The 22,185-nt window shown below is 47.5% G+C and overlaps 5 protein-coding genes and 1 non-coding gene across 7 annotated transcripts; 3 read left to right on the top strand and 3 right to left on the bottom strand.

Moving 5' to 3' along the window:
* Window positions 1-403: 403 nt before the first annotated feature.
* On the top strand, window positions 404-2,822 carry LOC112898738 (mitochondrial import receptor subunit TOM34). Its single transcript, XM_025967017.1, has 3 exons — window positions 404-762; window positions 1,563-1,751; window positions 2,073-2,822. The coding sequence occupies exons 1-3, from the start codon at window positions 583-585 to the stop codon at window positions 2,469-2,471; spliced, it is 768 nt and encodes a 255-aa protein (XP_025822802.1). The 5' UTR covers window positions 404-582; the 3' UTR covers window positions 2,472-2,822.
* A 245-nt stretch (window positions 2,823-3,067) lies between these two features.
* Window positions 3,068-3,186, bottom strand: LOC112901788. The gene has a single exon (XR_003230367.1). It is a non-coding gene; the product is annotated as a U5 spliceosomal RNA (small nuclear RNA).
* Window positions 3,187-4,042: 856 nt separating this feature from the next.
* Window positions 4,043-7,386, top strand: LOC112898904 (uncharacterized protein At4g15545-like). Of its 2 annotated transcripts, none has more exons than XM_025967215.1 (10): window positions 4,043-4,415; window positions 4,503-4,571; window positions 5,638-5,691; window positions 5,813-5,882; window positions 6,023-6,067; window positions 6,157-6,402; window positions 6,489-6,531; window positions 6,611-6,689; window positions 6,785-6,922; window positions 7,005-7,386. In XM_025967215.1, the coding sequence occupies exons 1-9, from the start codon at window positions 4,167-4,169 to the stop codon at window positions 6,875-6,877; spliced, it is 948 nt and encodes a 315-aa protein (XP_025823000.1). In that variant the 5' UTR covers window positions 4,043-4,166; the 3' UTR covers window positions 6,878-6,922; window positions 7,005-7,386. The 2 variants fall into 2 exon arrangements, with proteins under 2 accessions (XP_025823000.1, XP_025822999.1); XM_025967214.1 differs by having other exon boundaries at window positions 4,044-4,415; window positions 5,993-6,067.
* A 288-nt stretch (window positions 7,387-7,674) lies between these two features.
* Window positions 7,675-11,813, top strand: LOC112900462 (protein FAR1-RELATED SEQUENCE 5-like). Its single transcript, XM_025969327.1, has 7 exons — window positions 7,675-8,074; window positions 8,190-8,267; window positions 8,632-10,657; window positions 10,753-10,868; window positions 10,958-11,035; window positions 11,114-11,173; window positions 11,351-11,813. Exons 1-7 carry the CDS (start codon window positions 7,697-7,699, stop codon window positions 11,459-11,461), a joined length of 2,847 nt encoding a protein of 948 aa, XP_025825112.1. The 5' UTR covers window positions 7,675-7,696; the 3' UTR covers window positions 11,462-11,813.
* A 476-nt stretch (window positions 11,814-12,289) lies between these two features.
* Window positions 12,290-17,534, bottom strand: LOC112899798 (protein argonaute 2-like). The gene is made up of 3 exons (XM_025968406.1): window positions 16,897-17,534; window positions 14,363-15,515; window positions 12,290-14,004 (listed from the first exon to the last, which is right to left on the bottom strand). The coding sequence occupies exons 1-3, from the start codon at window positions 17,366-17,368 to the stop codon at window positions 12,591-12,593; spliced, it is 3,039 nt and encodes a 1,012-aa protein (XP_025824191.1). The 5' UTR covers window positions 17,369-17,534; the 3' UTR covers window positions 12,290-12,590.
* Window positions 17,535-20,519: 2,985 nt separating this feature from the next.
* On the bottom strand, window positions 20,520-22,099 carry LOC112901296 (heavy metal-associated isoprenylated plant protein 7-like). Its single transcript, XM_025970178.1, has 3 exons — window positions 21,719-22,099; window positions 21,549-21,624; window positions 20,520-21,441 (listed from the first exon to the last, which is right to left on the bottom strand). The coding sequence occupies exons 1-3, from the start codon at window positions 21,836-21,838 to the stop codon at window positions 20,732-20,734; spliced, it is 906 nt and encodes a 301-aa protein (XP_025825963.1). The 5' UTR covers window positions 21,839-22,099; the 3' UTR covers window positions 20,520-20,731.
* Between the last annotated feature and the right edge of the window lie 86 nt (window positions 22,100-22,185).

Raw genomic sequence — 22,185 nt, 5'->3', positions numbered from 1 at the left:
GGGCTAATTGGGTGGTTGTGATGAGCAGAGCACAATCAGTGTTAGCAGCTAAGCGTGCTGAGGACCGTTAGCTAACAACTAACGGTAGCAGCATCGACCGCGCTCAACGAGATCGAGATCGAGCTTGAAAATTCCCAAAAAAAAAGAACATCTGTGGCAAAACTGAAACATGCCATCATTGTTAGGATTTATAATTAGTAATGTAATTATACGATTTATCACCGTGTGGCATAAAAAATCCTCGAAAAAAAAAGAAAACACATAAAAACGAAGTGCATCTGTGTCCTGCACGAAGGCATCCGGAAATCTTGGAAGGTTCGAGGTTTAAGGAAGGGGGGCAAACCCGTCATTTCCGGTAGATAACCCCCAGGAGCCGTGATTCCTCGCGCGGTCGCGGGCAGCGAAACCCAACAACCCGCAACCGTCCAGGCATCCAACCACATTCAAATCTCCCCCTCCTCTCGCCATCATCTCCATTCTCCTCCCCTCGTGATTATCCATCCCCCCCAATCCCTGCCCCAAACCAGCCTCCGATCCATCCGACCCCGAATCGCCGCCGGGTTCTCCGCGCGGGCGCGGGCGATGGCGGGCGCGGGCGCGGCGGAGGTGGAGAGGGCGCACGAGCTCTACCGGGGCGGCCGCCACCGGGAGGCGCTGGAGCTCTACTCCGCGGCGCTGGCGGCGGCGCGGGGCCCGGCCCAGCGCATCGCGCTCCACAGCAACCGCGCCGCATGCCACCTCAAGCTCCACGACTTCCACAAGGTCCGTCCGGCTCCTCTGCTCTGGGTTGCTTTCCTTCGCGGAGGATTGCGTGGTGCTTTGATTTGACTTTGCTTCGGTGGCGATTGTGGTCCCTTGGGCGCTTCCAAGTGTCAGAGTGGGGTAAAAAAAAGATCGTTTTTTAGCCATACATACAGATCCTGATTGGTTCCGGATTTCAGGAATACCGGCGATTTGGTGCTCGTAGATTCTGTTTACGTGTGGTAATACAACTATTTTGATGAGTAATTTGGAATATATACGCTACGCATGCCTTAATGGAGTGATACTGTTGTGTGAAGCTGTTCTAATCTTCAATCTAGCTTTATGGTGATCTCTGCGCATTTAGCTCAGTTGCTGGTAAATTTTGTGTTCTAAGGTCCGGTCCATTAGAATGTTTGGACTGAACTTGAGAAGCTGCAGAGCTTATGAAAGCTTGCTGTTGCCATACCAAAAATAGCAGAAAGTACTACAAATGGACTAGGCATGGTACCTGAAAGTACAAAACACTGAAAGCGACTAAATCTTTGAATGACACTAAGTGAATGATCTCCTTCAGTACCTGAAATTTTTGGGACGGACAAACAGCTTATTTCCTGATCTCCTATGAGCGTGGGCAGAATGATACTGAAACCTGAATTAGCTAGTAAGGGGCGAAAGTTATGACTTAGCTGATCCTATATAGTAACAGTCGATATTTTTCTTGAATCATCTGGGACTGCAGACTTCATTTATTGTTCCCTTTTCTACATTATTGTTTTTATCATTAGCACTGAATTCTCCATTTGCAATGTCTGGTATAGGCAGCAGAAGAGTGTACATCTGTCCTTGAGTTGGATAGGGAGCATGCCGGAGCTTTGATGCTGCGTGCGCAGACTCTGGTTACTCTGAAAGATTATCAGTCAGCTCTATTTGATGTCAACAGGCTCATTGAGATAAATCCATCATCTGAAGCATATCGGAACCTACAGGCACGATTGAAGACACAGCTAGTACGTTTCACTCTCTCCCATTAATTTCCTTTGGTTTACCCTCATACCTTTTGCCCTGACATGCGTTGTAATTGGATCATAAAAAAAAATCAGCTTTCCTGAATAATTCATTTACAAATGAAAATGAGCAGAACTTTGCAAGAAAGAAAAGGTTATATTGGTCATTTGTAATTTTCTTGCCCATATCTTTCTATTTCGCCATCAGCTTACAAATCTTCCGCTTTTGCCCCACTTCTCCTGAATGCCTCAAATAATTCAAGCTGTTAAGGACTTGTTTACTTAGCTGACCTTTTTTGGCCCATCTGCTGTGTTGTTTTGAAGTCACTGGCCCCAATTCCTGAGTGTGAAGAGGAGTCCCTGTATCTTGAAGAAGAAAAGGAAGAGCTTCCTCCAAAAGGACATCAGAAGATTGAGACTTCTATCACTAAGCCTGACAAACCTGAAACTGAACTGGTTCTCGAGAACAAACCTTCAAATGGACCTATTCTCGACAGAAAACCTGCAACTGAACCTCAGAAGGTTAATGTTGCTCCCATTCTGCCATCGAAACCCCAGGGCTGGGAGGCCATTCCAAAACCAAAGGGCCATTCAGGTCTTGATTACTCGAAGTGGGACAGGGTTGAAGATGATTCAAGTGAAGATGAGGATGATGAAGAAGAAGAAGAGTTGCCGCAGTATAAGTTTAAAGTCAGAACTGTTGGCGTGCGGTCTGTAAAGTGAACAAGATTAGCAATGTTCAAACTATGGTCTGTGTATAGTCTGACAGGATGCTTACTCACATCTTCAGTTGAATTACTTTTGGATGAACAGCTATACATATTGGTTGATATTTTGCTTGATGTTGGGAGTTGGTGGTGTCTGACGTCAGAACCAGGTGGCCCAATCTCGACTGTTTGTTTTTCGAAGCAATGGAGATGGATATGATGGCAGGGTCCATGATGTACAAAGATCCAAGCTAACACTCCAGTAGTCCAGCGCAGTTTAGGATCATAGTCTCGTCTCGGCGAACCTGTGTACCTAGCGTCCTTTGGATTTTGGAATATAATATGAAACCGCTTTTGGTTATATGAACTCGCTTTTCTGCTAAGTTATATGAGCCATGTGGTGTCCTGCGAAATGATCCTTTTCATATCGCATCTTCTTCACATCAGGAACCAAAGGCAAGGGCTACAAAATTTAGACCAAACCCCTCTTGCGACCTGTATAAACCAACAGTTCAGCATAACCACACTGATCAGCCCACGGAGCTATTATAGCATAGCAGCACTACATTTATGAAACTAATAGCATTAAATATTTGAATTTCGAATTGTGGGGGCCCTCCAGAAAGGAGAATCCCCTCCAAAAATTGGCGTATGCTGCTATTTGCGGCGCGCACACGGTATTCTTTAGTAAAAGGCGAAAGAATAGTTCGCTCTGTGCTCACCGCGCAGCTGCGTGCCTCGTCCAGGTCTCCCTGGCCTCCCTTATATGCTTTTCCCTCGGCGTGCAGCGCAACTCGACTAGCGAGGTGGTACTAATCCCCATCGCCCCAGCGCGACATCTCACGCGCTCTGCCTTGCCCGTTGCCGCGCCTGCGCAACCAAGTTGGGCCAGGCCCGTGAGAGTGCATCTACTCTCGCCAGGATATTATGGGCCGGGCCAGCAGAGGATGATCGTAGCACCTTCTTTCTGGAGTTTCGGCCTTGTGGCTATTATTATTCGCACGTGTTTTCTTTTTCTTTCTAGACCTTTTGGGATGTCGAAGAAAATATGGAGCACTGACTGAACTTTTGTGCTCCACCACTCTTGTTAGGTTAGTCTGGGAATTTTTTTTTGCATACTCATGCCTTTATTCATTGGAGAGAAAAATCACATGTATAATCTTTTTTTAACTGAAAACATGTGATTATTGCCTACTCCTACAAAGCAAAAGGAGAATTTGATCTACCTTTAAACATTTTACGAATACAGCTGTACATGTGTAACCAGTATATGCAGTACTGCTTTACCGGTATTTCTTTTTTTATATGGTAGCATTTTTTTTTGAAACGTTATATGGTTGCATTATTGCTACCACCCCATGTCTATCTTCTTTTTTTTTAAAAAAAAGATGCTAACCATTGTTTATCGTGAGGAATGGCTCTAACTGCTACTACCAACAAAAAGAAATACTTGTAATATGGTGTACACGGCCAAAAGCATCTACAGAGAAAAATCAAAAGATGCTAAAAGAAAAATTGAGTGAGAAAATGGTTTGGAACACTGAACACCCAACAGTGTACAGCCAGGCAAACCCATCCCCATCACAAATCACACGTTCGCGTCAAAAAAAAAATAAAAAACTTTAATTTCCACTTCTTTTCTTCCCCGACGCCGGCGACCACCGCCACGGCCTTCAGGAACTAGCCAACCTACCCGTCCCCGGCGGCGGCGATGGCGAGGCACGAGGCGTTAGCGTCGGCGGCGGGCGTGGACTTCCACCTTCCAGACGAGATCCTGGCCGTGATCCCCACCGACCCGTACGAGCAGCTGGACGTGGCGCGCAAGATCACCTCCATGGCCATCGCCTCCCGCGTCTCCCGCCTCGAGGCCGACGCCGCGCGCCTCCGCCGTGACCTCGCCGACCGCGACCGCATCGAGGCCGACCTCCGCGCCCGCCTGGCCGCCGCCCTCGATGAGAACGTAAGCTCCCTATCGCCGTAATTCTACCAGTGTCCGTAGTTTTATGACTTGTACTTAGCTTCTTGCCCTCGGATCCTTGGCGTGCAGGTGAAACTGGCGAAGGAGAGGGACTCGCTCGCCGCGACGGCCAAGAAGCTGGCGAGGAACTTGGCAAAGGTGCGACCTTTACTAACTTTCTAGGTCTCTTTCACTGCGAATTCTCTGAATTCTGTTTAGTACATTTAATTTTTAGCACGGATTGTAACGAAAAGCCTGTGAATTTTGACGACAGTTGTGTTTTGAGTGTACAGTTAGTAGAATTGTTGGTGACTTTGATTGAAGCATTATTTTCTTAGTCTTGTTTGCTTGTTTATGTCAGAGTTGTGCTTTCCAGTAACCGTGATTCTGGGCACTTGGTAAGATGGGCTAAGTGTGCACTGGATTTTTATAGATTTGGATGATATGTATGTCTAGCATTGTTTGTAGTGTGGAAAGAGCCAGTTTTGTTCACTATGGTGTGTTGTAGACCTGTAAGCGTAGTGTTCATCGCACTGGGGACTGGGGACTATGTTTGATTTTTGTACCGCTTTAGTTTTAATGCTTGACTTACTCATACAGCCTTTGACTGGTCTCGGTGATTTAAAGGATACATGTTAGGGAATTTCTGACTCCGTCGGATGGTTCAGCTTAGCATGGGCTGCAAAATTATTCTGACATTGAAAGTCTTTCTATAACTTCAGTCTATATGGAAGATTTGGTGCAGTTGGAAAATCAGGCCTCTTGGAATATAGCTGCAATTTTACTGCCCCTGAGATTGCATCGTAGATTAGCTTGATGATCTTTTTGAGAACCAGCCAGGAGTAAAGAATTTTGAACATGAAATGGTAGAGATGTCAAACTATCGGCCCAGATTTGTAGAAACTGATCTGATAGGAAACTAGAAGCAAGAAAAGGTTTGGTTACTACTTTACTGTTAGTTACCTTGTTTTGCAGTTTCACGCACAGTGTTGTGGAAACTGGAATAGTTGAATGTGAAGTTTTTTAGTAGAGTATTACTCTTCCGGACTCTGCTCGATGAATCATAAACTAGTTATTTGCTATACCTTGAATGATCGCATATGTATGACAGTATGAGTCTGACAGGGTATTCCAATGGCATGAATTTTGTCAAACTCTTTCTATTCAACATGAAAAATGCACCTTGCTAGTTACCAAATTACCAGAGGTCATTCTTTCTTTGCAGCTGGAGGCATTTAAGAAACAGTTGATGAAATCATTGAGTGAAGATAATTTATTGGTGAGTTGTATCGATCAAATGTTTCTTTCACTCTTATTCAAGATTTGTTGTCATCTTTTAAGCCTTCACTTCTGCTGCAACTTTTGTCTTAGCAAATGATTTTTATTTGCATATTCCGCAGCAATTGTCTGAAACCGGTCTGGAACATGATGCAGAGGATAATTTGACTGCCCGGGTCCCCTCTTGGAAAGGTGCCATTTAACATCCTTGCAGTTTTTATAGCATCTTTTGTTAAATTACATAGCCTTAACTGCATGCTTGATACATTCTTTTGTTTTTAAAAATTTAAATGACTTTATAGATGAAGTTTCAAGCAGTTACTCTTCTTCAGATACTTCCAGCAGATCTACAAAAACAGAATCCACTCATGGTGGAGGTAATTCAGTCTCACCACTGAACAGCTAAACTATGTCAATGTATGAACTCTATTCTGAGCATAACCACTTACATAGGAAGCATTTACAGGATACCAGTTCTCGATCACGCCATACATACCTCAAAAAGTAACTCCTGATTCAACACCTATGATTTCATCCTCTGGTGGTTCCCCCCGATCATATTCAACTGGCCCATCCTCTCCCAAGTTCTTATCTGGTCCAACTTCGCCTACAAGATCTCAATCTGAGGGTCAATCAGCATTTTCATCATGGCAAGGATCGAGTCATCAGTATTCAGCACCTACATCTCCTCCTCAACGCCGCTCATTCACAGGTTCGAGAAAGTGACAATCTATCAATGCAAATATCAGTTATGTATATGGACCCTGCTGAGGACATCGCGATATTTCCTGTTTCCAGGGCGGCCTCGTATAGATGGAAAGGAGTTCTTTCGACAAGCACGGTTCGTTTCTATTCCTGTAACCTTTTGCAGCAATTATTAGTTTTTTTTTCTCTTACTGTTTGTGCCTACAATTGACCAGGACGAGACTTTCTTATGAGCAATTTGGAGCATTTTTGGCGAACATCAAGGAGTTTAATGCTCAGAAACAATCACGAGAGGTAGCATAATCTGCCACTATTTTCATGGTTGAGCAAACTCATCAATGTCCAGGAAATATGTCAGTGCAATGATTTTTACTTGATAATATCTGCAGGACACCCTGTCAAAAGCAGAAGGGATTTTTGGAGTCGAGCACAAAGATTTATACATTTCTTTCCAGAATATGCTTAATCGCAACCAATCATGAACATCTGTCAGAGGCTGTGTTCTTTTTCTTCTCTAAATCAAGCAGGTTTGTTCATTCTACATCTACGACTGAGGAATCTAATGTTCTGGTCAGCTAATCTTGCCTACTTTATGCCATTTGTTTGCAGGGAAGCAATTTGTTGGAATAAAACTCTTTCATAGGTCTCAAGATCAGATTGCAAACATCTGTATATAGGCCACCTTAATTTGAACTGTCCATCCTCAATAACCTGGAGCTGTGACTGAAAAGAAAAAAGAACTCATAACTATTGGAAACTTTGGTCTGTTTGATTTAGCATGCATTCACATTCCGTCATTCATGTCTTCCTGCTGTAAATTCGGTTGCAAATCTCTTGAGGTGCATTCCTTTTGTAGAAAGTTGTACAAACTGTTCTTTTGCAGTTTTTTAACTGCCAAGTGTAAGCAGAATGGTGATCACAGAACATGTGTTCTATATTTCTGTATTTGTTCGATGACCCGAGTGATTGGGAATTTTTGTTGGGTTATTCATTCCATTTGTTGATCACTGGATTTTTTTTCACCATACCCATGGGATGCTTTATACTGGTAACTGTCAACTTTGTAAAATGTACCTCAGGACAGAAAAACATTGAAAAGCAAAAGGGGGCCAGTTGGAACACGGACACTCTCACTGACAGGCGGATCCTACGTATAACTCCTCTAAAGGACTGAGGCCATGGGCCCACATGTCATGCACCCCGACCTTTCCGCTCGATCCCCCAGCCCCCAGGCTTCGTCCCCCCAACACTTCCCCCCCCCCCCCCCCCCCCCCGGGCGATCCCACCACTGGTCCACCACCATGGCCACCCCATCCACTTCCGGCGACCCTGCCGCCGCCGGCGAACCAGCGCCAACCCCATCACTGGAGCCCACCCAGCGTCGTCACCCGACCTCCCGTATCTCCCACATCGTGCGTACCTACCTCGACCTCTCCAGTTCCAAGAAGCGCTGTGCCTTTCCCAAGAGCCAGCCCAAGGCCGGCGGCCAGGAAACGCGCGCTGCCGAAGACGAAACGGACGGGTCCGAGGCTGGGCTGCCTTCTTCCCATCCGTCGCGGCTGCTTCGCGAGCTGGGAATCCGCGTCTCCCGCTACACGCACGAGGAGCGCCGGGACATCATCCTCCGGTACATGCAAAAGCGGAGCGGCCGCCAGGCCGTCAACCGCGCGGCGAGCAAGGTGCGATTCGTTTGACGAGAGCTTAGTTTAGTGGGGTGATTGGATTGAGGAGCGCACAATCAGGCTGAAGCTGACATGTTTCTTTGGCGGTTGCTTCTGCTGCTGGTGGTAGCAGGTCCCATCGAGGCAGGCTCTGGCGGAGCGACGACGGAGGGGTGCTGGAGGGAAGTTCCTCGGCAAGGAGGATGCCCAGGTACAGTCTGGGATATCCTTGCAAATAGGCTGATTTAACGTTCCTGAAAGAAAAACAGAGGCTATTTTTTGTATGAATTTTGCCATGTGGTAACTAGGCAGAACTTTGTCTTAACATTGCAGTTTTAATGTCAGAAATGTTTATGTCTTGGCTCGTATGCTTGAGTGTCTAGTGGGTTATATTGATTGCATAAATGAACTAGTGCAGTAGATAAGTAGAATTGCTAAGATTGATATGTTCGCTCTGTTTGTGTCAAAATGATCACAAGTTTGTGTCAGAGCTTTGCACAATACTACGAAAGATGAGCTCGTATAGACTTAGTTGTCCACACTTCTGTTCTGTAAGAGCTTTAGTTTTCCCCCAGACTGCAGATAATCCTGAAGGAAAGGCAGAAGAAGAGCCAGAATTGCCACCAGAAGTCGTCTCAAATGCTGGAGGAGTGCCCATAGTTGGAATGGTCTTTGAGAATGAAGAAAAAGTATACGAGTATTATGTTAGTTATGCAGGAAATATGGGATTTAGTGTCCGGAAAGGATGGCTGGATAAAACTTCTAAAAATTCCAACAGGTCAAGGGTCTATATCTGTTCTAGGGAGGGACTTCGCTCAAAGAATGATGCCAAGAAACCTCGCCCAGAGACAAGGATGGGTTGCCCTGCACGTATTGCTATAAAGTTAACACCTAGTGGTAAATATAGGGTCACAGAATTTGTGGAGGATCACAATCACCAGCTTGCTGCACCATTTGATATTGAGATGTTGAAATCACAGAGAATGTTGGCCAAGGCCCAACCTGGAAGCCAAGCTAGCGGCATTCCTCCAGGGTACAAGAATTATCTTCGGTCCAAGTCCACCAAAGATATGAAATCAGGGGATCTCAGAGCCCTGATGGATTATTTTCGAAGAATGAAAAGTGATAATCCATCGTTCTACTATGCAATTCAGGTGGATGAAAATGACAAAGTGGCTAATGTCTTCTGGGCTGATGCAAGGTCAATCATGGACTATCACTATTTCTGCGATGTGGTCTGCTTTGACATGATCTACAAGCACAATGACTGCAGCAGGCCCTTAGCTTTGTTTCTAGGTATGAACCATCATAGGCAAATGGTCATATTTGGTGCGGCTTTTCTATATGATGAAACTGTTGAGTCTTTTAAGTGGCTTCTTGAGACTTTTAAGAGTGCCATGTGTGGAAAACACCCAAAGACAATTTTGACTGATCGATCTGGGCCTTTGAAGGAAGCGCTGGGTCTTACTTGGCCTGGTACTATGCACCGTTTCTGCATGTGGCAAATATACCAGAGTGCTGTTAAGTCTGTAGCACATATGTTTAGTACTTCTGAAGAGTTCACACATGATTTTAGACACTGTGTATTTGATATCGAGGATGAACAGGAGTTTGTTGACACATGGAATATGATAATGGAGAAATACAACCTTAGAGAGAATGAATTATTAATTAAGCTTTATGAAGATCGGGAACATTGGGCCATGCCATACAATCGGCAAATATTCTCTGGGGATATTCAAAGCATGGTACATGCTGAAAATGCTGGCACTAGGCTCAAAGAGTACTTGGGCTCTGATACAGATCTATCCTCTTTTTTGAAGTTTTTTCAATGTTCAGCAGAGAAGAGGAGACAAGAAGAGATGCAAGCTGATTACCAAGCTAATCAAGGGGTGCCAAGAATACCTCTGCCATTCCTATGGCAGGCTGCGAATTTGTATACCCCAATAACTTTTGACTTATTTAGAAGGGAATGTGAACTAAGTATGGACTGTATGGCTTATGGTTGTGGGGAGTTTGGCTCTCTTTCTGAATATATGGTTACTGTCAAGAACAAGACCAAGGACCAGCTTGTGCGTTTTGACTCATCAAATGGTACGGTTGCATGTACATGCAAAAGGTTTGAAAATGCTGGACTGCTATGCTGCCATATATTAAAAGTATACGAGCTGAGGAATGTTAAAGAGATTCCCCCACAGTACTTTCTGAAGAGGTGGAGGAAAGATGCAAAGTTGGTGACAATGGATGAAGCTGATGGATTTAATTTTGACAGTGACACAGAATCTTCCATTCCAGGACGTTATGCAGCCCTTTGCCGCTTGTTCTATAAGATTGCTGCTAAGGCTGCAGAGAACATAGAGACATTTGCACTGATGGCAAGCCAGTCAGATCTACTTCTTGCAGAAGTAGAAGGAACTTTGCGATCTACTCTGGCTGACAAGTCATCTGGACATTCCTTTACAGACCAATTAACTCACATGGCCCAGAATGACTATCTACTAAATAGTAGCCATGAAGCTCTAGGTTCTACTGGAAAGAAGTGTGAAGTCACTCGGCGCAGAAATGATCCGGAAACCAATAAACGAAAGAAAGCGAGAACAGGTGTGTATACATGGATTCCTTGTGGATTTATAGCTTTTGTGTTCTGCATGTATATCTGAGCATTCTAAATATTTTATTTATTATCATTAATGTAGGGCAATCTGATGAAACAAAGGGTGGACCAAGTGGAGAGATGAATATTACACCAGGAAGTATACAAGCAGAACCAAGGAATACTTCAAACCCGTTCATTCCAGATCAATTAATGCATGTGAGTCCTTAAGTAGGGTGCCAAGTATTACCATATGCTCCTTGTTGCTCTGGAAAAATAGCACATTAGCTGATGCTTTCATCGTGCAGGGGCATTATGTACTTGGTCACAACTTTGGTCTTGGTATCTCACATAACCTTCACGACAATTTGAATCAGTTTGGTCAGGTCTGTGTTCGTCTCTAATTTGAAATTTCTTATCATGTTAATTAAGCATCAAGATTCTCAGGTTCGTGTTGCCTGCAGGCCTCCTCGGTTTCAACCTTGCAGCAGCAGCCATTTCCTGGGAATGGTCAACTAACCCAAGTGAGTTCTAGAGATTATTGTTGCTTGTAGAGAAGTATATCCTGGATTTATTTTTTCTCGTAGCATTTGATCTTCTTTTCCTCTGTGAAGCTATCTTGCATATAATCAAATTACATATGCGCACTATGTTGAAAATTTGCTATTTTTTAATCTTTCAAAATGCCTACACTCCTGCAGGGATATCCTGGTGATATGCATGCATTGCAATTCGTGGAGACAGCACCCCAAATCGATCATCAGAATGGTGACGAGGGTCAGTCGTCAATACCGGTGTGGGATTTTCTTTGATTGCACCGCCTAGAATATCGGTATTGGGTAGGCAGCAATAGCCTCCCATGACTGCTGAACACTCGGTGGCAGGTTTTCTGTCTTCCATTTTCATTATCATGAGCTGCCTGATGTTTGGTGGAGCTCGGTGTTAGTAGCCTAGTGTAGGGTCTGATGTTTTCCACCCCCTTCAACATCGCAAAAGGGGGGCTTCTGTATATGATTTGGCTATCTGTGAATACTAGGTTAGGTTGCTCGCAAGGAAGATGAACGCACTATTCTTTTATGTGCTGACGGCACAGTATAAGACGTGCAGGTTTGTTGACCTTCAATTGTGTATGATGTTTTTCACCCTTCAGTTGGAACTCTGTTAGCTTGGTGTGCAGCAGATGTTTAAAATTTCACAATTCATCGTAAAGATATGGATGAATGCTGCGACAAAAATAGAACTGTCGCGTACGTTCTAACAGTATGAACTCCGTGCGTTGGTATATGAATACATCGTTGATGACAGACAGAAGTCTTTTAGAATGATCGCGTACAAATGCCAGGTTGGAGTTGGACACGTCTGCTGCTAACAAGCCTCTTCGCCAGCTCTGGTTGGGGTGCGGCGCCTGACGCTTCTGCACTCCGCCACCTGCACCAGACCTTGTCCAGCTCTGAACTCGATAACCTGACCCGGATGCATATCAATGGAACCTGCAATATATCTGCTTCCTCCGTTCCAAATTGTAGGTCGTTTTGATAAATTAAGATATATAAATTTTACAATGTATGTAGATATAATGTATATCTAGATGCCAAAACGACCAACAAATTAGAACAAAGGGAGTATTTTACAGAAGGAAATGACGGTGCAGTGATGTACAACAGTCTATTAAGAACTCGCAAAGACTATGCCTCCTTTTCGCCCATATGCTGTCATACAGTGTCTGTACAATGCAGCGGTTCACCAAAGATTCGTCAACTCAAACCATATTTACACCAGATCATCACTGTTTCAACTTTCAAACGTGACGAAAACGCAACACAAGTATAGTTAAAAGTGAACGTCACTCACTGCAGTACGAAATAAAAGACACGACCAACAAACGCAGCAGGATCTACCACAGACCATGCTCCACGACACCGGTGAAAAAAAAAACTGGTATCAGATGAAGAACATGTTGTCCTCCAGGTCCTTGTGCAGCCTCGGGAAGTTCCCGACTTCAAAGGTTCCCGACTTCACGCCCGCCTCGTAGTAGAGCCTGCCGCGGTAGGCCGCAAGGTCGGCGTAGTAGACAGGCGTCGCCAGCGACACCGGCTTGGTGCACCGAGCGAACACGAAGCACAGGTTGTAGATCAGCTTCTGCAGGTCGTCCGAGCCGAAGCCGTGCTCGTCCACCAGGCTGTAGTAGTGCGTCGGCCGGCTCGTCCCTAGTAGCCCATTGTGGCTGCAGAGGTAGAAGTCGTACGCCGACGGGTCCACCACGCCCGTGTCCACCACCGTGCCGGGCGGCACGTTGCCGTTCCTCGTCTGCAGCTGGCCCTGGTCCTTGGGGAACAGCCGCGTGTGGTGCCTCTTCTTGGCCACGATCACGGTGATGGTTGGCGAGTAGCCGTTCACCTTGATCACCTTCTCCATGTCCGCCAGCTCCTCGTTCAGGACCATGTCGAACTGCCCGTCGCTCACACCGTCGCGGAAGTAGATGATCCTCTGCGGCTTCACGCGGTTCTGCTTCTCAAAAACTCCGATCAGCTCCAGGCAGATCTCACCAAGCTGTTGGATCACCTCGCAGCGGTGTGGCTGGGCGCGGATTCTTGATGCGTACTTGTTGACGCCAGAGTTGATAGACGCGACCACAGCTGCGATTGATGGGCTCTCCACGTTCCCGGGTGACGGATGGTTAACGTCAGCCCCGATGAACATGAAAGGCACGCCGCTGACCCGTGGGAGCGAGTCAAACAGCTGGACGTTGCTGCCCCCAAGCTTGCCGTTGATCTTGAGAGCAAGGTTGGTCATGTACTGGTCCTGTCCCTGCTGCTTGTTCGCAAGGTTGCTCAGGAAACACTGGGTCAGGATCCCCAGCTGCGTGTCACAAATCAGCTTCAGTGTCTTGTAACCTGAATGCTGCTCGGACATTGGGCAGAACAGGAGCTGCAGCCTCTGCTTCTTGCTCACTGCAGCTTGTTTTGCTTTGTTTAGCTCCTCATGCAGTCGATGTGGATCAGAGAGCACTTCCATTTCCGATATGTGCACGAAGCATGGATTAGTGTTCATCCGGATGCCGAGGTCACAGCACTTCCTCACGATCTTTTCAACAAACATCCTTCCATTGAGGGATTCCTGCCTGGGGTGAGACGGACGTGCACTGAAGTCGACAATGCCCCAGCACTGAAGATCCCGGCCCTCTACTAGTTTCTTCTTCATAAGGTTCCACTGGCAGCTCTCCTGATCGATACTGAATTTGCAGGTCTGGCCATTGGATGTGCCAAGTTTTAGGTTGGGTGGGGGAAGGATCCTACCCGTCACTTCAGTCATTTGTACATCCAAGGAAATCCCAAATTGATGTGCTATCTCACCACTGTAAATGAAATGACAATTAGTAACATATAAACATCACATATTCCGTTGAAAAGAAAAGGCCATCACTTCGTTTGCTGTCCTAGAAATTAGATGTAGGTTCAGGTTATGTTCGGAGAAAAAATGGCAGCAAACAAATTAGACAAAGAGAACCAATAGTATGGTTACAGGTACAGATGAGTTCCGATGAATGGACATTATTTATTGCAGAAAAATGAATAACCCAAAAGTTACTAATAAATTCAACTGCATTGCATCTAAATTTCGCTGACAGTTAAGCATAGCAGTACCTCAAGTTTTTAGGTTGACAAAGGAACAGAGTATTCAAGAAAAGGACGAACAGACAGAAAAAACAGTACCTGCAAGGTCCATCTCTAGCATTCACCAAGTCCAGAATCTCCTTCCTCCGCTTAAATGCAGGAATTAGGGCCTCCGATTTTAGTGTTCTATCAGAATTCTTATCCAAGTTTGCCTTTGGATACCTCTGCCCTTCAAGAAGAGTGCAAAGCTCAATCGGCACATGATTTGGTTTGTCCTTGCTCTTGCTCAGATCCAGGCATGGAAGCATCTGATACTCAATCACCTTGACATGTTTCTGAGCAAAATACTCGACAAGCCTCTTTGTTTGGCCAGTTTCAGCATCCACAAAGGTCAACTGGCTGGCAGGCAAGGGTGTCAAACCTTGCACAGTGTACTTCTGATTAGTCCTGCGGTGAATCACAGTCACACGCCGGCCTTTAAGCTCATACTCCAAATTTTCCACTTGCCTCTTGTTCAGAGTTGTCTTGTAATCAAGGCGCCCCACTATCTTCTCAACAAGATCCATCACTGGCCCAGCTTTATAAAATGGCATCACTGAGTAGTCAACACATAGGATCAGCCCTTGCTGAGTATGTTTAAGCGTCTGTTGGGCTCCTTTCAGAGCCACAGCACCCTGCCCAATGTCTAGACTGTTATCTGGTGAGTAAAATCCTTTACCAACGATAATCTTGCGCCATCTAGAGGCCTCGCGCACAATGACATCAAGACCCTGCAAAACCTCTCTAGGCACAGGTAACTCTGAGAGTTGACTTAATGGCATCTTCTTCTTTAAATCTACTGATACAATGTAAGTCTTGGACCGAACTCTCACACGGAATAAACCTTCCGGCAGTTCAGCAGAAGTGAATAGATTTCTTCCGCCATCATAAGCAACACATGACGAAAGACGCCGAAAGTCGGTGTCCTTGAAGAGCTCATCCTTCACAGAAAGAAACTCGGCCTTGGAGAGCTCCTTGCCTGAAGCCTTGGGTGAAGCTTGATCAAGCTTAATGTCTATGTCATAGTGAAAAATGGTTGATGCCTGCCGGTAGTTGACAATGAAGTGGTTCACCAAAAGTTTGACCTTTGCTTGAAATGATGAGCCTCCACGGTCAGGTCTTTGCATTGGCACTCGTGTGCCAGCAGAAGACATAGCAACAAGTGATGATGCTGAAGGTTCTACTCTTGCCAATTGACTGGGGCCAATGCGTTCTGCAAGAAAAGGAAGGCAGAGCAATTAGGAACAGCCAAGTCAAATTTACATTAAAAAACTAAGTATGAAGTTAAATAAGCAAAGACTAACCAAGCTATGGTACCCCTTAATAAACTGTTTTGGCCCAACAATGTCCCAACTTAAAATGGTGGGAGTAAATATATGACATACATTTTACCAAATTACAAACAAATTTCTCCTCGATCGCAATCTTATGTTCCATAATTTTACCAAATTACAAACAAATTTCTCCTCGATAACAATCTTTTGTTCCATAATAAGTCCAAAAGTTAATTATAATTCTCCAAGCTTATGAATATGCAATTTCTATTGGCATCTGCCAAGCCTAGTTGTACAATACTACAATACTATGAAAGCACAAGAAAAATGTTTTTTTCATTGTCAGACAAATGGACCATGGTTTCACCAGTTCCGAGTGCTTCCTAGATACACTTGTCAAATGATACAAGTAATCATCAACCTGAACCTTAGAAAGATGAATCTGGCAAGAAAAAAGGCTCCTCTCCAAATGGTTTTCTTCTAGTTCTTTTTTCATGTTAGGTGTATCCTTATTTTTTCAATTCTGATCTCAAAATGGCAGGAATGGGAAACTTTGCGAATAGGAAAAAATTCTTCTCTGTTTTTCAGTGTGTAGACTCTGACCACCACTTCACCATCATGCTTTGTCACATGAAACAGTTTTTCTTTTTCTTTTTGAAAATCAGGCATTGCATTAACAAGGACAGGGGACAACCCAGAAAGGATGCTGAGCTACGGCAAAAGAAGACTACATGCTAAACAAACAAGCAAAAAACAAAAAGTAAAACCAGTAGATTACTTGCTAATCAAAGGGAAACTAAAGCGACTAGATGTGAGTGTCACAAAAGACATAAAGCAGTATTGCCGGGACCTCTTCGAGCAAAAACATGAACGAGTCATATGGACACAGGCAGTAACCGCAAAAAGCTGACCACTATATAGCCCTAATGCATCATAAACCTGTGAACAGGTATCGCCATGCAGAGAGATCCTCCACATTTGAATCTAAAACCTGATTCATAAACCTGGAGAACTTAACTCATCTACAACTCTAAACCTCGATTCAGAAACAGAAAACCATGGATTGTACTCTAATCTAGATCATGCGAACGAATCAGCAGGCAGACGGCAAATATTGCAATCGCAATACCCCCAATTCCACATGATAACGGCGCCTACTCTACCATCGACCGCCGTGGAGAAACGCGCATATATAAATAGCAGAGAAAGAAAACAGAGTATCCTAGTCAACCATCAGGGAACCATAATTTTCGGAACACAAGAACAAAGCACTGTAACAAGCAGCACGGTTCGCGCGAGTAAATCCGGAGAAGCACTTACCAACGGATCCCGACGAACTCGGCGCCTCCTTGTCCTTGGGCGCCATTCCCCTCACTGCAGGCGCCTGCGCAGGTGCCCTGGCGACGGGGGCGTACTCCGCGCCGCCACCGCCTCCACGGCCTCTCCCGGAACTCGACCCCGGCGCCCACGCTCTCCCGCCGCGCCCACCGCCGGGCCCGTACGCCTGCCCGCCGCCCGCACCGGGGCCGCGCCCTCCGCGGCCGCCCGCGCCAGCGCCATATCCGCCCCCTCCGCCTCCGCGAGGGCCGTGGTATCCGCGGTCCCCGCCGTAGCCTCCTCCTTCGTCATACCCGTATCCCCCTCCTCCTCCACCGCCACCGCCGTACCCGCCTCCGCCGCGGCCATCCCCGTGCCGCCCGTATCCACCACCGCCGCGGCCTCCGCCGCCGCCGCCACGCCCCCTACCGCGCCCGCGCCCGCCGCCGCCACCACCTCCGCGCTCGTAATCCATCGCGGCTGCCGGTCGATCGATCGAACGCGCGAGCGTGAGGGTTCCGGATTTTGTTTCCGGAGCGAATCCCCTTCGAGTGTCTCGCTAATAAAGCCGCAGCGGGGGTAGTTATACTGGGTGCGTGCCATGGACGGGGAGATCAAGGGGTCGTGGCGGTTTTGCCCCCCTGGGGCTTCGCGAACTGGTACGAGGATGGGTTCCTACAAGCTCGAGGGGCAGAAGTGGAATTTGGACACCGCGACCGCGAGTCAATACAAGTCAAGCCCGTGCGGATATATGGGTAAAGGAATTTTCTGTACATGGAACGTGCATCGAAATTGCCGCGCTGGTGCGGTGCGGCGGACTCGTGGGACCAGGAGTCGTGGTCTGCATCGTGGCTGGCATGCTCAGGTCGGTAGTTACATTTTTGCAGTTAGGTACCTGGATTGTTCAGTTGAGAACAAAGAAGTACTATTTAACATGAAGCTAGGCACGATGAAACAAATTATACGTAAAGGTGCAGCAGCCAGTCAGCAAAAAGCTAGACTAGCGAGCTTGCAGCCGATCTTGAGCCGGACGCAAAAGAAGAGGAGGGACTAATTGTTTTAATTGTTTTAGTACGAGTGATATTAAATATTTGAATACCAAATAAAGGATCAAATATAAACTAACTATAAAAATTAATTGTATAAGCCAGTGCTAATTCACAATACGAATCTATTAAATCTAATTAATTTAAGCATAATATGGTCAAGTTATGAACTAATTAGATTTAATGGATTCGTCTCATGAATTAGTTTCCATTTATGCAATTGATTTTGCAATTATATTATATTTAATACTTCTAATAGATATCTAAACATTCGATGTGATATGCACTTCCTAGAAATGATATGTGAATAAGAAGAAAAAGGAAGGAATATACTCACGCAGAGGAAGGTTCTGGGAAGGTTCTAGTGCTCCCATGCACCGGCGCACCTGCATCCATTGGATGCAAACATATTCATAGTTCAGGTGGAACCTATATTAGACGGCGCTCAATTTTCAAAACTTACAAGAACTTGGATGCAAATGTCATCGGATACACAGTATCCTCAACTGCACCGTAGATATTGCATCCAACGGATGCAAAGTGCGCTGGTGCACGGGAACATCCCGAGCACCGGGAGCACTAGGACCTTCCTCTACTCGCGCAACTGCAATTGCAACGACTTGAGCTACAGCCGAGCTGCTGGGCTGTACACCTGTAACCGTCATAACCAATTAGGTTCTATATAATTAGTGTGAGGATTAGTTTTCTACTATTGTAAGAGGCTAGATGGAAACGGCTCTTACGTTGTTGGATCGTGCAGGGGAAACTACACCGCAGATAAGGTGTTAGCATTTTGAGATAGTGTCGGAGACTACGAGATTGTTTGGTTTCTCGGAACTACCCGTTTCACCGATTAGAAATATTAAATATGTTACGAAATTTTGATCCGTCGTTCCGATCAAGCCTCTACCAGGCGCCAACATGTTACATGTCTGGTAGATCGACACGTGCGCTCTGAGTGCTACTGGCCTACTGCTGCTAGTCTGCTACCCCAGTCCCAGTAGTACATGCGGCTTTGGCCTTTGGGCACCCTCCTGCTGCGACGACAACGACCGTGACGACGGGAGCCGGATCGCGTGCGGAGGCAGGCGAAGCAACGAATCTGGGTCGGTTGCCATACCCGGTTCTGCCCCTGGTCCTTCGGCACGAAGGCAGGGCCCCGTCCTGTTCCTCCCCGCAGAGCGGAGGCTGGCGAAGCAACGAATCTGGGTCGGTTGCCATACCCGGTTCTGCCCCTGGTCCTTCGGCACGAAGGCAGAGCCGGGACCGGGGGATGGACTGCGGGGACCGTGGTGGGGCCGCGCGACTCTTTGTGCTGTCTCTTTGCCCTCTTTGGATCAGAACCGCCGTGTTCTTCTAGAAAGTTCCTGCTTCCACGGCAAGCCGCCTGTGCTGGGCCCGTTGATTTGGGGTCCGTATCGGCTGCGCGCAGGCCGAGATGTAGGAGTGCGTCCCGCCAAGTTTGGGCCCTCTCTCTCCCCGTAATATCGGCCTGTTGGGCTACGTAGGCTCTCGTAAGCAAAATCAGCGCCTGCTACTACTGTGTCACCAGCCCGCACCAACTGGCGCGTGTCACCTTGGCAGCATCGTTAATTGTTTGTTGGTATCATTTTCAACTCGATTGCAAGAGGGTCTACGTGCTCCGTAAAGTTCCAAAATACTGCTTTTTTTGCGAGGAGGTTACAAAATACATGACGTCATAAAAAGTCACCGGACGATTGTTTCAAACTGGCAGACGTATCAAATAACGTCAACCAATATTTTGTTTTATTAATACAGTATATCCTGGAACCTATTGTTGGAAACAATACTCCTATGATGGAACCTTGGTTATCAATAGTATCCTTGTGATATTTATATATTGGGAACATAAAAGAACAATATATAAACTCGTGTGGAAAAGTACTAGTATTTCGTAGCACTATAGCAATATGATCTCATAAGAAGCTACTTCGGAGATATATAAACAATATACTAATGAAGCTACTTTGGAGATCATGTCGGTAACCAGATCACTCCCCTCTCTCTAATCACTCGATGCCTTTGTGGCAATGTGCTAATTACGCTTACGCGTGAAACGTAATGTGCGGTCCAGTTCGATCCGCCTCTCGCCATCGCCTTTAATTATTCCCTTGTTGAACGAACAAACCCGGGTCAAGACCAAAGCAAAGCACCCCGCCGGGGTTACGTTCCAGCCTCCAACGCAACTCCTCTCTCTCGATCAGCTCAGCAGCGGAAGGTCCGGCCGGCCGGCCGGCCGGTCCAGTCGGCCATGGAATCGGCGACCAGCAAGCAGGGCGGGCCACGGAGCTCACCAAAGCCGCCTAGCCCGCGACCGGCCGTTTCCGCCCGACGCCGAATCGATAAAGCCTCGGCTGGGCCGCGGGCGGCGCCATCCTATATTCCTCGGCTTTAGTTTCCGTTGCTTTCTTCTTCGGTTCTTCCCCCTACCCGGCCACTCCACCCGTGCTGGTGTGTCCTTGGTGTACCCGCGCTGCGGCGATTCGTCGGCGATGGGACGCCGCGAAGCAGTGGCGGAATCGCGCAACAGGTCCCCCGACAGCGACGCCGCGATGGCATTCTTCTTCTTCGATTAGTATAATGTTCGGAGAACGGAGAAAAAGAATTCGTTTGGTTCTTGGGTCGGTTACAGTTGTTACACTGCGCACGCGCGGCAGACGCATCGCCATCGATGCGATCTGCTCGGGGAAAAAATGACACGGTAAGGAATGAAGCTACGGCAGTCGGGAGCGGCGCTGGCTGGCCGGGTCGGCCATGTTGATTTGATTGCTTCACATGACGCGGCAGCCGACCGTGTTGTCGTCGTTGAAGTAGTCCTCGTCGAAGCGGGACGGCTGCGGCCGGAGCTGCCGTCGCGCCCCCATCGGCACCGGCATGACCATGGGCGGCGGCGGCATCGCGTAGTAGCCGCCGTAGTACGGCGCGGGGGCCGGTGGGTAGTACGCCGCCGCCGGCACGTGCACCGGCACCACCATCGCCGGCTCCGCGCGGTGGTAGTGCTGCTGCATCTGCACCTGCAGCGCCGGCGCCACGGCTTTGCCACCGAAGCCGTCGGCGTCGCGGCCTTCCTCGCCGCCCATGGCGTTCGCGGCGGCGTCCTTGGACGCCGCCGCCGCCTTCCCGCTGGCCGCGTGGTCGCCTCTGCCGCCATCGGCGTCGCAGGCGCGCGCGGCTTTCTGCGTGCACTTCTTGCATTCCTCCTCCTTGCACGCCGCGGCCTTCTCGCCCCCGGTGCCCTTGCCGTCGTCCTTGCCCATGCTGCTCTTCTCCTCCTCCGCCGGCGCCGACCTGTCGCCGCCGTCCATCGTGCCGCCCTTCTCGCGCCTCTTGCCGTTTTCAGAGGGCGGCGGCGGCGGCGGCGGCGGCAGCACCTCGGCGATCTTGCCGACCTTGGACAGCTTCTTGACGAGGACCCTGGCGTCCACGTCGCCGACGATCGTCACCCTGTCGTGCGACGGCTGGATCTCCGTCCTCAGCACGCCTGCACGCGTGGACACACACGTCAGCACCATTTCTCTTGCAAACAGAGCTGGCAGAGCAGAAACCCAAATGCAACAGGGACTTGCACACAGAGCTAACGATCTCGACCTTTCAAGCTCATGGCCTTCATCACCTTCCTCCTGCACCCCTCGCAGCAGCTCACGTTCACCTTCAGATCAATCCTCTGCGCAATGATTCCACCGAGCCACGTCAGCCAATGCAAGATAACTACACAAGCAGTGGATCAATGGACGCGTGCGCTGAGCAAGCTCCGGTACCTTGAGCTCTTCTTCCCTAGCCATGGCGATGATGACTACGGCGCAGGAGCTCGCCGGAGAGACAGGCTCTGATTGGGAGCCGATCAGCGCTGACAGCTGCCGAGTGCTGATGCCTAGCATCGCCGTTGCTGCCGCGTATTTATACACGGCCGCATCGGCAGCTTTCGCAACTGGACCATTAGATTCCCAAACGCCCACGGTCCGTTGCTTGATTCCGAGCTGTATTTACTCGCTCTATTCTAATCGCCCTAGCGCAAGGAGACGAGGTATATACCGGGACAACTCAAACTCGTGTACTTGCAGTGCAGCGGCCCACTCCTTTTTTTTCCTCTCATTTTTTTCTATGCTTGCGCCAGCATCATAGAGATTCATAGGCTGTTATGTGATGACATATTCTTTGGCTAGAAAATAATAATGATACGAGCTCTAATGATGATGTGCCGCGAATGTTCTTCTCTGAATCCCTA

This window comes from Panicum hallii, chromosome 7 (genome assembly GCF_002211085.1).
Source record: "Panicum hallii strain FIL2 chromosome 7, PHallii_v3.1, whole genome shotgun sequence".
NCBI classification, from domain to species: domain Eukaryota; kingdom Viridiplantae; phylum Streptophyta; class Magnoliopsida; order Poales; family Poaceae; genus Panicum; species Panicum hallii.
The sequence above is the reverse complement of the archived record's forward strand: the minus strand, read 5'-3'. Positions and strand labels throughout refer to the sequence as shown.